This window comes from Crinia signifera, chromosome 6, assembly GCF_055691185.1.
Source record: "Crinia signifera chromosome 6, ASM5569118v1, whole genome shotgun sequence".
NCBI classification, from domain to species: Eukaryota; Metazoa; Chordata; class Amphibia; order Anura; family Myobatrachidae; genus Crinia; species Crinia signifera.
The window spans coordinates 182404867-182419335 of record NC_139222.1 but is presented as its reverse complement, the minus strand read 5'-3'; the positions used below and the strand labels follow the sequence as shown (position 1 = coordinate 182419335).

The 14469-nt window shown below is 43.8% G+C and overlaps 1 protein-coding gene across 3 annotated transcripts in view; it reads left to right on the top strand.

Moving 5' to 3' along the window:
• RAB40B (RAB40B, member RAS oncogene family) overlaps window positions 1–11627 on the top strand; it is a 105069-nt gene extending 93442 nt beyond the window's left edge. For all 3 annotated transcript variants that reach the window (XM_083148355.1, XM_083148356.1, XM_083148354.1), the window contains exons 5-7: window positions 4512–4589; window positions 8104–8326; window positions 10422–11627. In XM_083148355.1, the coding sequence (XP_083004481.1) occupies window positions 4512–4589; window positions 8104–8326; window positions 10422–10693 (573 nt within the window). In that variant the 3' untranslated portion in view covers window positions 10694–11627. The remainder of the gene's footprint in view (window positions 1–4511; window positions 4590–8103; window positions 8327–10421) is intronic.
• Window positions 11628–14469: the final 2842 nt, after the last annotated feature.

Genomic DNA, 14469 nt, shown 5'->3' with positions numbered 1-14469 from the left:
GTTTCCGCTTTATTAAGACTCCTCCAGGCAGGAAACATTTGGGATGCTTGCAGATATTTACTATACAATAGTATCGGAATACACCATCTTAGATATACACAACTATGACTGTAAAACTGCCAAGCTTGCAAGTAGCTCACTGGTATCATGCTAATTGTTGACACCAGGGGCGTAGCTAAGGGTTCATGGGCCCTGGTGCGAAAGGTCACCTTGGGGCCCCCCTACATACAACAAAATTAAAATCTCGGTCTGTTTATATTTTAATACATCATTGCCAAGGGGGGTTAATGTCCGTTGCCATGGGTTCTTGCTCGTTGCCAAGGGGTTAATATGTGTTGCCAGGGGTTATTGGATGTTGCCAAGTAGTTAAATTTTTTTTTATCAGGGGTTAATGCTCGTTGCCAAGGGGGGTTTATTCCCGTTGCCAGGGGTTCTAGCTCGTTGCCAAGGGGTTAATACGTATGTGCCCACCCCAGCCACCCGCCCGTACGCTGCTGTTGCTGCCCCTGCCTTACCCTGCGCAGAGAGAGACAGACGCTAGAGTCATTTTTCACTTCCAGCGTCTCTGACAGGGAGCACAGCTCTGCAGCCGCGTTACCAGGAAGTGCAGAGCTGCGCTTCCTGTCAGACGCTAGAGGTGAATTATGACTTCTAGCGTCTGTCTCTGTGTGCAGGGGAAGGCAGGGGCAGCCGTAGCTGACGGGCTGGTGGCCGGAAACATAGGCGCACCGGCAGCTATTGCAGTGCTGCCGGCAGCCTAGTGAGAGCTGAGATGAGGACTCGGAGCGGAGGTATGACCTCTGAGTAACCAGGCCGGACAGTGGCGGGGGCTGGGCCCCCCTGGCTCAGGGGCCCGGTCGCAGGTGCGACCTCTGCGACCCCTGTAGCTACGCCACTGGTTGACACTAACATTAACCTGCAATGGTGGAAACTATGAAGGCAAGAATTAGCACACTGGTTTTACACCAAGAATTCTTTGATTGTCCCTTTTTAAAATGTTGGTGAATGCGACTTGGCAACAATATTTAATAACAGATCTTATATTAACAGAGGATTCTATTAGATTACTGATTAGTTTAGTGTCCATGTTATTTGGACATCACGGATGGTGTAATGGTTAGCCATACTGCTTCGCAGCACTGGGGTCATGGGTTTGATTCCCACCATGGCCCTAACTGTGCAGAGTTTGTATATTCTCCCCGTACTTGCGTGGGTTTCCTTCGGGTTATCCGTTTTCCTTCCACAATCCAAAAATATACTGGTAGGTTAATTGGTTCCCAGCAGGGGCGGATTGGGCCACCGGGAATCCGGGCCATTTCCCGGTGGGCCGGTCCAGACCCCCCTTGCTTGGTCGACTCCTGCACCCCCCCCCCCCCCCACCTGGGCTGCAAAATATCTCCACCAGCAACAAACCCCCCCGGGTTGCAAAATAATATTACCAGTAAATAACTGGTAATAAATAAATAATAGGGCATATACTCTGCTGCCTGTACTGTGCTGATAAGCTCTGGACAGGAGACACGTGACAATGATTTACAGACCCTGTACAGGCAGTTTCCTTTCTCCATTCCAACTAAACACAGGAATTTGGCATGGAAAATTAGCAAGACTGACTCACTAATACAATATATCTTTCTGCAGCAAAAACCTCTAGTACAAAAAAACACCCAATAAATCCATATTGCTAATGCTCATAGAGGACACCATAAGAACATTAATCTAAAATCTCTTTATATGGAAAGCAGTATGGGTTCTAAAATGGTGTTGAGAACTGGAATGGGTCACTGGGTCGACCACTGAAGGTCGACATGGCTAAAGTTAACAGGTTTGGAAGGTTGGCACAAGCATGAGATCGACAGTGGCAAGGTCGACAGTCAAAAAGGTTGACTTGAGTCTTTTTTTTTTTACCCAGAATGTTGACATAGTCGACATGGACACCGTCTAAGTGTACTGTGGCCCCTCGCATGGCTCACACAGTATGACAGGCACAGTGGCTGCCGGGAGCATCAGTGCACATTAGCAAGGTAGTAGAGTGAGGAGAGCGCCTCCTCAGCCTGGTGCCTCCCTGATTTACATAAACTGCTGAGCGATTACCGCCAGTCCTGTTCCATCACATCTCAATGCTTCTGGATTGGGGAGACTTACCTGTGGTTTCTGTTACATGGTTTATATTTATATTGTACGTACCTAAATGGAATTTTTGTGCTATTTTGTATTCTACTTGGTGGATGTTTGTATTGTTTACTGTAAACATTCAATGTTTTTGGCATAAATTTTTGTTTTGTATATAAAGTAGCTGGACATTGTCAACAAGCTTTTTGTGGATAAATATTCTATTGAGTTTTACATCAAGCTGAGTGATTTCACAGAAACATATAGCCTGCCAAGTACGTGACCGTCTATGAGAATCTCAGTGACGCATCACACTCAGATTCAGGCTAATATAATAGTCACTGGGCTCTTCGTCAACACTGCTGTGAGGAAATGTTACACAATCCTGATGGTCTGTTACTACAGATATATGTTTATGGGCACTGCTCAGTGTGTATGACCCAAGACTCTGGCAAGACGTGCACTCTGCATATTTTTGTGGTTTGTGGATTGTGAAACTCTTGTATTTAATTGTTAACATCTTCAGTTGTAACAATAAGTGCTGAATTTGTATACCTTCTGTATGTGCAACAGCAATTGCATTATGTACGAGGATACAAAATACACAATGGGGCAGATGTATTAAGCCCAGAGAAGAGAAAAACTGGAGAGAAGGTGGAGATAAACTGAATGGAGAAGAAAGCACCAGCCAATGAACTGTTTGAAAATGACAGTTGGGAGTTGATTGGCTGGTGCTTTATCTCCTTTCACTTTGATATCCTGTTTACTCTTCTCAAGGCTTAATACATCTGCCCCAATGTTTGTTAATCACCACCAAATTGTGTAAAAAGCATACCCTCCAACATCTGAAGGGCAGAAACTGGTACAAATTCAGAATACTTCCTTATACTTTCAATGTAGAGTTGGAGACCCAGAAAACCGGTAAAAAGCGGAACACCACCTGCCAAAAAGGTACAGTTGGAGGTTATGAAAAAGTGTTGCCCACAGTGGGACATTACTGGCCATGGATGCTTTGCCATGTCCTCCAGTGTAACAAGTGTGGGATGTATCTAGTCCTATTCAGCAGTGATAAGTTGAAGCGCTATATTCCGCTGTATTGGACAAGACTGGTGTTGCATTTTCCTGCTATTGACTTGATGTGTTGGGAATGTGGACAATCTGTGTTGCATTTTGGTGTTCTAGGAAACATTTCAAGTTGTGACAAGAATGTTCCTGCTGTAGGGTAATGTCAGTGTGCATAATGCATGCAATGACCGCACATAGCGTAATCAGTAGTGTACAAAGTGCCGTCTTACATCAACTACAAGATTATGGGCCAGATGCACTAAGCTTCAAAAGTGTTAAACAACCAACCAATCAGCTCCTGTCTGACATTTTTTAAACGTCTGTGACATGGCACGTTAGGAGCTGATTGGCTGGCTGTTTATCACTCTCCATTTTATATCTTTTGAAGCTTGGTGTATCTGAGAATTTATGTCCTCATCTCGCACTTGGCACAGACTTGCAGTCTCATTCAGTACCTCTATTATAAGTAAGGTGGTGCCTTACTACATTATGTACACATACAGACCAGTCACTAGGTCGACATTGACAAAAGGGTCGACACAAGCATGAGTTTTGCACAATTGTTTTTCATAAAAAAAACATTTTTGGCGTGTGTGGGGGTGACTACTTTCTCATGCTTTTCCATCCATTTGGACTCCGAATGGGGGTGGTATAGTATGCCAAGCGGTGGTAGAGGAGCGAGGCACCTGGCTGAATAATGGGGAGGATACGCGCTACACTAATTGGCGGCCCACCTTTTGCTTGTGTCAACCTATTGAATGTTGACCTTTTGATGTCTACCTAGACATGGTCTCTGAGCTAATCTATACAAGTAGGTACTTGCAATCACTGTATGGGCAATACAAAATCCTATTTGTAATGTTCCCTTCTCTATTTTGCGATCAGTCAGTGACTGTGGGAGGACAGCTTATTGGTCTGTGCTTCACCATGTACTCCATCCCATAATCCCTGTCAGAGGAATGCAGTGGCTCGCACCCAGTATAGGATTGTGTGGCTTTGTAGCAATATACTGAGCCATCGGTCCCAGGAGCCCCGCAGCATCAACAATGCAGTCATACTGCTATGTGACAAGTTATATAGCATGTATATAGGAAATTGAATACCCATATGGTATCTTTGCAGTAATTTGCCATTTTGTTCTCCAGGGATGTGACAACACTTTATTGGTTTGTTTTTGCCCTCAGCAGCAGATATTTATTCTCTCAAACATCAAGCAGATGTTAAATCATCTATAACCTATAGAGACTGTACAAATAGAACAAATAATGATAAATAGTTCCAGAGATTTAAATTGAAGAACAAATCTCAATTTAATCAAGTTCTTTGTTCTACAGGGCGTAATTCTTGTCTATGATATCGCCAACCGCTGGTCTTTTGATGGCATTGATCGGTGGATAAAGGAGATCGATGAGGTGAGATATTTTATTTGCATTTTTATTAAAGTGACTTGTGTCTTGAGTATGTGACTACCAGTGGCAGCTCTTACCAGTATGGAGGAGGGGGGCTGCCGCAATGCGGGCCTCCCCCCAGCGCTGCTGTCCGTGTCCAGCCGAGCTTCCTGGCTCCTCCTGTCCACCGCCGTGCTCCCCGTCCAGGCGCGCTCCCGAGTCCCCTGCACGGGGCCAGTGCATGCGCAGTAACTTCATACATACTGCGCATGCGCTGGCCCAAGCCTCCGGGGGCTGCCTTTGCAGCAGCTCCCGGAGGCTTGATGGGGTCCCTGGGTTCCGGCGCATGCGCAGTATGGTCCACGTTACTGAGCATGCGCAGAACCCGTTTTGGGGGCTGCTGCACATTTGCGCACAGAGAGGCATCCTGGAGGGAGGGACAACCTCCCAATGGGATGCCTTAAGTGACTGGCAGGTCGGACTCCCAATAGGAAGTCACTGCCAGTCACAGTGAAGCCAGAGCAGTCTCACAGACTGCATCTGGCTTCACTTTAGGCAGAGAGAGTGGTGGATTTTAACTGGTGGGGCTGCAGCCCATAAGTACAAACTGCCACTGGGGACTACCATAACTTTTACCAACCCAGCAACCAATAAATTAAGGCAATGTGGGACCCATACCTTCCAACATGACCCTCTCCAGGAGGGACACATTGCTCTGCTTCTGGACTTCCATCTTAATGTATGATTACCATCACCTGTGGTGAAACACCTTTCTTATCACCTATCCTGTATAAAACAGGTGATGGCAATCATACATTAAGAGGGAAGTCCAGGAACAGAGCATGGTGTCCCTCCTAGAGAGGACCATGTTGGGAGGTATGGGGACCTGTTAAAAGTAAGTATTGTTGCATTTTCAAAGTTGTCTGCATATGAACTGGTCCTTCTAAATGTATTTCTTTACAGTTATTTATATAGTGCACAAATATTCCCTCCTATAGTTTCCTGTCGCATTGATAAATTGCTCTTGCTTTAAGAATGGTTTTCAATAAACAATTGACATGGAGGTTATTAAGGAAAGCTGTACCCCCAGAAAGCAGAAATTGCCTCAAATGTACTCATTAAATCGGTTATACATTTATCATACCTACTAATCTGCATCTGAAATGTCACCCAAACAACTCCCAGTGTTACAAAATGCAGTGTGACTTGTCCACGTGACAGGACCTGGATGTTGCCAGGCAACCATGACCGTGTGTCTTCAAGCTGCAAAGGCCTATGGTCCACACTGGTTGCTGAGCAACTGGCACACTGGACAGCTACTGCTTCACTGGTTGCATAGTGAAACCAGAAGTTAGGACTTTGTGCTGCGATGCAGCTGCAGAGAATTACTAATACATACCCTCCAACATTCCATTAGCTACAAAATGCTCTCCCTGCTGCTCTGATTGGGTACTATCCCTGTTATAAGGCAGTCAGCTTGCCTAAAGGCCCATACACACTGGGCAACTTTGAGCTGAAAGTCTCTGAAAACAGCAGGTTTGAGCCACTTTCAGCTCAAAGCCGCCCAGTGTGTATGACCTGCGCGCTCCCACATCATCGCCTGGAGAGCCATTCATCTGTTTGTTATACCAGCAGATGAACGTCTTTCAGGACGGCTTTGAATAGTGCTCCGCTATGCAACGCCCCCCCCCCCCCCCCCTTCCGTCAGCGATGGGCAGGGGGAAAGCTGCTCAGTGTGTATGCACTGAGCGGCTTTCCCAGCAGCGATGACAGCAGTCATCGCTGTCCATACACACTGGGCATAGTTGCCCTGTGTGTATGGACCTTTACTTTGCCGGTTATAGTTTATACTTTGTGTATAAGTCACTGGTCTCTGTCATGTTCCTGTGGATTTACTTTTTGTTTATACCTTGCCTGTGTGTTGTGTCTGCCAACTTATCTTAGCAACTACTCATCTGACTCCAGCCTGCACTCTCAGTGTAGCTGTACTTTCTGCACCATGCCTGCAAACCATCCCACAGTGTTACTCACTTTCGGTCAGATGCACTAAGCTTCAAAAGTGATAAAATGGAGAGTGATAAACAGACAGCCAATCAGCTCCTACATGCCATGTCACAGGCTGTGTTTGAAAAAATGTCAGGCAGGAGCTGATTGGTTAGCTGTTTATCACTCTTCATTTTATCACTTTTGAAGATTAGTGTACCTGGGCTTATATCTGTAAGCTAGTTCCACATCTGCTTTCTTCCATTCAGACTCCAGTACAGTGGTATACTATTGTATATTGCTGCAGGTAATAATACCCTGCAGTCTCCAACTAATTGAGAAAGCTCCTACTGCTGATGTTTAAAGGAGCCCATACATGCTCCGATCCCGGTGTGCCTTCTGGGCTAAAATAGCATCCATCACATCACATCGCATTGCATGCCTTGTGCATGTAATGCGATGCGATGAAAAGCAAGTACAAAAAGTATGTGCAGCACATACTTTTTGTACTGTGCGATGAGGTGCCGCCGGAGCGCGCACCTCAAAGCACACATCGCACAGCCGGGATCGGAGCGTGTATGGGCTCCTTAATTCCTGTCAGCATCCTGAGTACCGGTGTGTGCATCTAACACTAAGGGTACTACGGATGGCTGTTATAGGCAGAAGACCCTTTAATTGGCTCTTACAAAATTGGCTGGCGTTTTGTAACACCCAGCTTTACAATTACACTTCTTTCTATGTGTATACAGATGTGTCTCAGTTCGCATTATACAAAATGCATATGCAGGTACATTGCTTGTAAGAATAGCTGTGCTGTGCTGTGCTGTGATTAGTCGCACCTGTGACTCAGCCACTAGAAGCTAATGGACCACGCATGATACATTTACTGACACTTGTCACAGCTGTCTTTCTATAACGAGTACGCATAATGTGTAAGTTTGCCACAGACACATCTGTACATGTTTGTGTCCTTTAACCATTTGACCTGTTCGCAATTTTTTTTTTATTATTATTGGTATGAAATTACACAAATAGTTATTTAAACCTAATTAAGTATAATTTTATGATCAAAAAAGCAGATTTTGATGTCATTAAGCACCTCCCCCATTTTTGCAATACAATTGCCGGGTCTATGGGGTTAAAATGACGCAAATGCCACGATTTGCATCAATGTAGCCGTGCCCTCTAGCTTTGTGCGGTCAAATAGTGATGTGGGATTACGTGGTGGATGTTGGAGTCCTGCCCACCTTGTAGAAGCCATTGCACTTGTTTTCTCTTGTAAAGTTACAGTAAATGGTTGTGTTCCTTTACTTAATTGTCTGTCAAACATGTTTATTGTCTTCCTGCATTACTTGTATTGCCCTGTGCCGCTGCCTGATATGTTGTGAATAAAATGGTCGATATAGAAAAGTTGAAAAAAAAAAAAAAAAAGTACCTTCTCAGAAAGACCTTTTAACATTTTTAAGATAAGTTTTTGCATTTTGTGTGTTTCTGCTTTGTACCTTTTTAATTAAGGTAGTAGATCATTTTTATTAATTTTAATAATCCTTTCTAGCATGCACCAGGGGTTCCCAAGATTCTAGTGGGGAACCGACTGCATTTGGCATTCAAGCGACAAGTGTCCACAGAACAAGCTCAGTGCTACGCAGAGCGCCTCGGAATGACTTTCTTTGAAGTCAGCCCTCTGTGCAACTTCAATATTACAGAGTCCTTCACTGAGCTGGCACGGATAGTGTTAATGCGTCATGGGATGGACCGTCTCTGGAAACCGAACAAAGGTACGTTCCAACTTACTCGTGCTCATCTAGAATCCATTTGACATATTTGTCAATGTGAGTGGGTATTCTTACATTTAAGAATTGGCTTTTCATTAACATTCAAAGCAACAAAAATGAATGTGTACACTGAGCTAGAACCCTGTTCTGTTAGACAACCTGATTCTGGAATTGGGTACACACTTTTTAAAGAATACATTTTGTCTTCATCTTCATAGGATGGTAGAGTGCATTTTTTCCTACACATATCAAGACAGCAATTTTATGTTCTTAATCCATTCCAATTGCAAACTAGTTGGATGTTAGTGCAGGGTCACCTTTTTAACATTTCTTATTCCCCTCCTATGGTGTGTTTTTCTAGAATGTAGATGTCTTTGTTTTTATTTTACCTGGTGAGCAAATGTCAGATTACTGGCTATATCTGGTTATGAACAGCAGGATATGATAACTGCAGCTCTCCTCTGCCACCTTCAGGTCATATTCCATTATAGCATCACTATGTAAATCAATACATGAGTCCAGCGGTTTTCAAACTTGGTCCTCAGGACTCCACACGTCACTTGGTTGGAACAAAAAACAAAAACCTAATAGCAAATAGTGAACTGTCATTTGCTCTCATCCATTACCAGGTTTTTGTTTCAACCAGCCAGATCTGACAATAAATCTGTAGACGTATGGCCAGATTTAGTCTAGTATCTCAGGGGAATATAATACTCGCAAAGAGTTCATTTTAGCACCCTGCAACTTTCGAAACATGTGCAGTTCCTCTTTCCTGCCTGAGGTGTCGCTATCTGCTGGGGGGTGTCTATCATAGTGGTTCCCAAAGTGGGTCCCAACCTTCTCAGCATGGAGTCGTGACTCCAAGTTGCTGACCATCAGGCTGATGACTTTTCTAATCTCAGTCAGTGATTCAAGGAGTCTGATAAGTCTGTTAAGTACCGATAAGTACCATTGAAAAACGAGGAGAGAAGTACTCTAACAAGGAGGAAGGTACCATATACTTTGGACATCAGGTGATAAGAGCGCCATTAAAGGGCCATTAATCCCTGTAATGGATTTTTTTGAAAGTCTGTTGAATTGTCTGGTATTTTAGATTCCTCCCATCATTTTGTGCCTCCACAATGCTGCCATGTATGTGCTGTCTGCTGACTACACATGTTATGTGATGACCTTCTGCAGTAAATTGCTGGAGTCCAGTAATTATTTTTATTGTCTGATGTAGTCCCAGAGCAAAATAGTTTGAGGACCCCTGCTCTATCACATGGTGGCCTGTATCTCAACACGGAGCACACTGTACTAGAAGCACCAAAGCAAACAGCGACACCCCAGGCAGGAAAGAGGAACTACTCAGTTTTCAAAAGGTGCAGGGTGCTAGAATGAGAGTAAGTGTGGGATAAGTTGATTTCTGACATGATGTTATGTGAAGAGGACACACTGGGAGACTGTGATCAATTCAATATTGTGTGATTAATTTGATATTGTGTGTGACTAAAGGTGCATACACACTGGGCATTTTTACCCAGGGTGTATGGACAGGGATGATGGGGAAAATTGCTAGGATGAAAATCGCTCAGTGTCTACACACTGAACGATGTTCACCCGTCTAAGCGATTTTCCTGGGGTGGATGCTATGGAAAGCCATCCACCACGGCAACACCAGCAGATGAGTGGTGGCCGCCAGTGATGATACAGGAGGGCACACTACCGCTCACCGCTTCTCCGTACACACTGGGCAGCATTCAGCTCAAATGTCAAAACTGAGCTGCTTTCAGCTCAAAATTGCTCAGGGTGTATGGGCCTTTAGTCTGTATATGGAGCACATTTAGACACTGATATACAAGTGTCTCATACCAAATTATTCAGCAGAGTCTTCTGAAGATACATAGCCACATCTCTTTTGGCTAAAAAAGACACTTGGCAAAAGCAGAGTCTTTCGGGACCTGGCCCTTTGAGAGAGGCTGTTTGGAGAGGCTGCTACAATGTATATTAGCATTGACTAATTTACAGACACAAGCACATAATTGGGTAAAACATGTGAAATAAGTTATTTACAGTAATACTTTTGCTTTAACATAATCTTGTCTGGATCCTTTGACAGTACTGAGCCTACAAGACCTCTGCTGTCGTGCCATCGTATCCTGCACCCCTGTACACCTTGTGGACAAACTTCCCCTCCCAGTTGCCTTAAGAAGCCATCTAAAGTCCTTCTCCATGGCCAACGGACTGAACGCAAGGATGATGCATGGCCGATCTTACTCGCTCACTGCCAACAACTTAAACAAGAGGCACAGCCTCAAAAAAGCCAAGATTATCCGTCCACCACAAAGCCCCCCAAAAAACTGTACCAGGAACAGCTGCAAGATCTCCTAAATCATACCGAGAAAAACCCATTTGCTAAAATGTATGCCCAGAGTTGCAGCGCACTGTACACACCACCAGGGGTAGCTAAACTTGCCATGGAAGAGAAGGACTCACGCAACATATAAGATCACATTCCTTACATCATGGTCGATATAGGGAATTAAAAGGAGAATTAGGTATCAATAATGCTGCTTTTGAAGTGTATTGAGGAAGAGTGAGGAGATCAGACAAACCTTGTAAAATATCGCTGTGCAGGTATTGCGATGTTAAAATGCATGGCCCTATTTTATAACTCTTTATTTTATTGTTTGTGTGCTTATACCAGGAATATTTGACACCGTTCTGAGCTTATAATTATGTCAGTATTTTGGCAATCCAGTTTACTGTGTGATTTGTGCTCCCTTTTTTTTTATAAGGTAATTGATCTTCAGAGTAATTGCGTTAGTAGCAAACTGAACGTTTTGTAACGTGTACAATGCGGTATGCACACTGATCAGCTCCTAGAGGTATTATAACTTCAGCTTGTACCCTCCTCCGCCACAACAATGGCTATAGAGATGTACTTATAATGCACTCACCATGCGTCAGGATTGTGTGTGAGAAAAGAATATTTGATCGTTTGTTTTCTTTTATTATTGTTATTTAATACATTTTTGAGAATAAGCAATGGACATACATACACACATATAGATTATATATATATATATATATATAATCTATATGTGTGTGTGTATATTTCTATTTCTGTAAACTAAATATTTTGTACCATATGTAATAACAGATGCTGAGTTTTAAAGAGTCCCAAATGCCAAAGAAGTGTTTGGAGTGTGAAGAAACTGTTTATTTGCATTGCATTTGTGACTAGAATGTGATTTGAAGAAATGTTTTATAAAGAGAGAGAACACTATTTAAGGAGAAAAAAATAAATGTTTTAATAGCCATATTTCTGTCTGCTTCTTTTCCTGTGTAATATAATATCCTTTATTTTTGTTGAGTGCACATTTACGGGTTGGAATCATTTGGTCTACAGCATTATGGTCGACAGTCATTAGGTAGACATAGGAAAAGGTCGAAAGGTTATTAATTTGACAGGTCATTAGATCGTCATTGTCTAGGTCGACCGTCAAAAGGTTGACATCCGGTTTTTCCACAGTTTTTTGACACAGTCAACATGGACACAGTTTAAAGTGCACCGCATCCCCTCGCATCGCTCGATACGCTCGCAATGCATTCGGCACACTATTTTATTCTCCCACCATGCCCTAGTGGATGGTAGGGCATGAAATACCGCCTGTCGGCACATGTCGGCTAAAATAAAACAGTAAAAAACTCCATGTCGACCTAGACAATGTCGAACTAATGAGCTTTCGAACTAACGACCTAGAACCATGTCGACCTTTTCCCATGTCAACCTAATGGTGTAGACCTAATGGGCAGTATTCAATGAGAAAAATTTGCCGTGTTTTATTGAGAATTTGTGCTTTTTTCGCGTTGGACGGTTTTTCCACAGTTTTTTGACACAGTCAACATGGACACAGTTTAAAGTGCACCGCATCCCCTCGCATCGCTCGATACGCTCGCAATGCATTCGGCACACTATTTTATTCTCCCACCATGCCCTAGTGGATGGTAGGGCATGAAATACCGCCTGTCGGCACATGTCGGCTAAAATAAAACAGTAAAAAACTCCATGTCGACCTAGACAATGTCGAACTAATGAGCTTTCGAACTAACGACCTAGAACCATGTCGACCTTTTCCCATGTCAACCTAATGGTGTAGACCTAATGGGCAGTATTCAATGAGAAAAATTTGCCGTGTTTTATTGAGAATTTGTGCTTTTTTCGCGTTGGACGGAGAATTTTGGTCTCAAAAAGTGAACCACCCTATTCAATGTGATATTTTCGCGGTCTTTCTAAGTGATTTCCGCCATGTCTCTCCATGTAGCAATTCTCCATCTTTTCATGGAGAAGTGGAATGTGAACTTTTAAAATAAAAGGTTTTTTTTGTTTAATTTTGGTGTAAAAAAAATCAGGAATTTTATTCTGAGAAGGGGCATGCTATTTTTATTCATGTGCTTATAGCACATGAATATATATTTAATAAAAAAAAAAAATATATATATTTTTATTTTTACACATAACAGCCAGCAGGGGACCAGAGCCGAGAGCCACTCATTAGATATTCCTATATTCACTGCACCCGATCATTACATATGCACGATCGGAGCAGTGAATATACCCGGTCCCCTGCTGGCTCTAGGGGGGGGGGGGGGGGGGGCAACTTGTGCTGCCTGGGTCCCGGGGAGCCCTCCTCCCCTCCACATACGTTCTGGGGCAGGCAGGGAGACTTCAATCTCCCTGCCTGCCACCGTCCCACGGCTCCCTGCCATGGACGCTCGTCTGCTGCTGGGGTTAAGATTTGCCGCGAGGGGCAACGAGCCCCTGCGACGTTGAATACTGGGAGAGCAAGTGGCAGCCAGCCCTCTGGAACACAACGAGTGTGCAGGATTTGCTGCACACCGCGATTTTTTTACATTGAATACTGCCCAATGACTGTCTACCATAATGCTGTAGACCAAATGACCGCAACCCACATTTACAATATCTTAAATATGTCTTTGGTCCTGATTGAGAAGTGGACACTATGTCAATGTTTGTCTGCTGCACATGTATCACAGCTGCAGTGCGCACTCCTGGTGATTGATGTTGTATAAAGGTCGGTGTGTACTGAACCTCAATAAAGTGTAAGGAGTCCTTGTAAAAATATCCCAATAATACAAAAATCTGCAAATAAAAGTAAGTAAATAAGGGCACCTCACTACAAGCTGAGCTAAGTTTAATTTAATAAAAATGTAAATAGTAAACAATACTTTTTAATGCCGGAGTGGCTGTGAGTCCGCTCATACAGCTAGGCTTCCTGGGAGAGGAACGGCACTATGGCAGTCAGGCTGCAGGGAGTCAGTGTCTGAGAGAAGGAGCTCCTGCGGCTGTGCATTCTGGGGAAGGAAAAGCACCATGGCAGGCAGGTTTATGATTAGGAAAAAGTTAACTCATTTACTCATTGCAAATACAATATACGGCTGTACCGGGGGCATAGAGAGGGCAACTCCAGTGGAGCGTGAGCTTCAGTAGCTAAAAACTGTAGAGCGCCGGCACCTTCAGTCTCTGAAGCATCCCGCTATCGGTTGCTATGCAATTTCAAGTGTCAAGATCTGAGCTCTCAGCACAGTAGGCACTATTAGTTATATTGATTTGTAAAGTTCTGGAACTCCTTGCCGGTGGCGGTTACAGCAACTACTGTTAATGAATATAAATCAAAACCGGATACATTTTTGGACACTAAGGGAATCCTATAGATATGACTTACTGAAGTCAGTAGTTACAACTCAAATAGGTTGAACTCGATGGACTTTTTTCAGCCTTAATTACTATGTTACCATGTCTGTCTGATTGGCTCACGAGTCTGCACCATATTCAAAATGGCTTAGCGACAGGTAGCAAAAGCGAGTTGTCCACTCTCATTGCTTCAGAAACTGAAGGAGCCAGAGCAGGTGGGCCAGTGGGCAGTGGGGGCATTATAAGCAAGTGGCACTACTGGGGCATAATGTGGGATGTGAGGCACTACAGGGGGCATTATGTGTGTAAATGGCACTACTGGGGGCATTATTTGTATAAAAGGCACTACCGTTATTCTATTCGGAGTTCTGGGCCAGTTTCGTAGACTCTGGCATTATGCCATAGTCTATTGTACATGCACAGGCCTCCAGAAACATGGTGCCTGTCT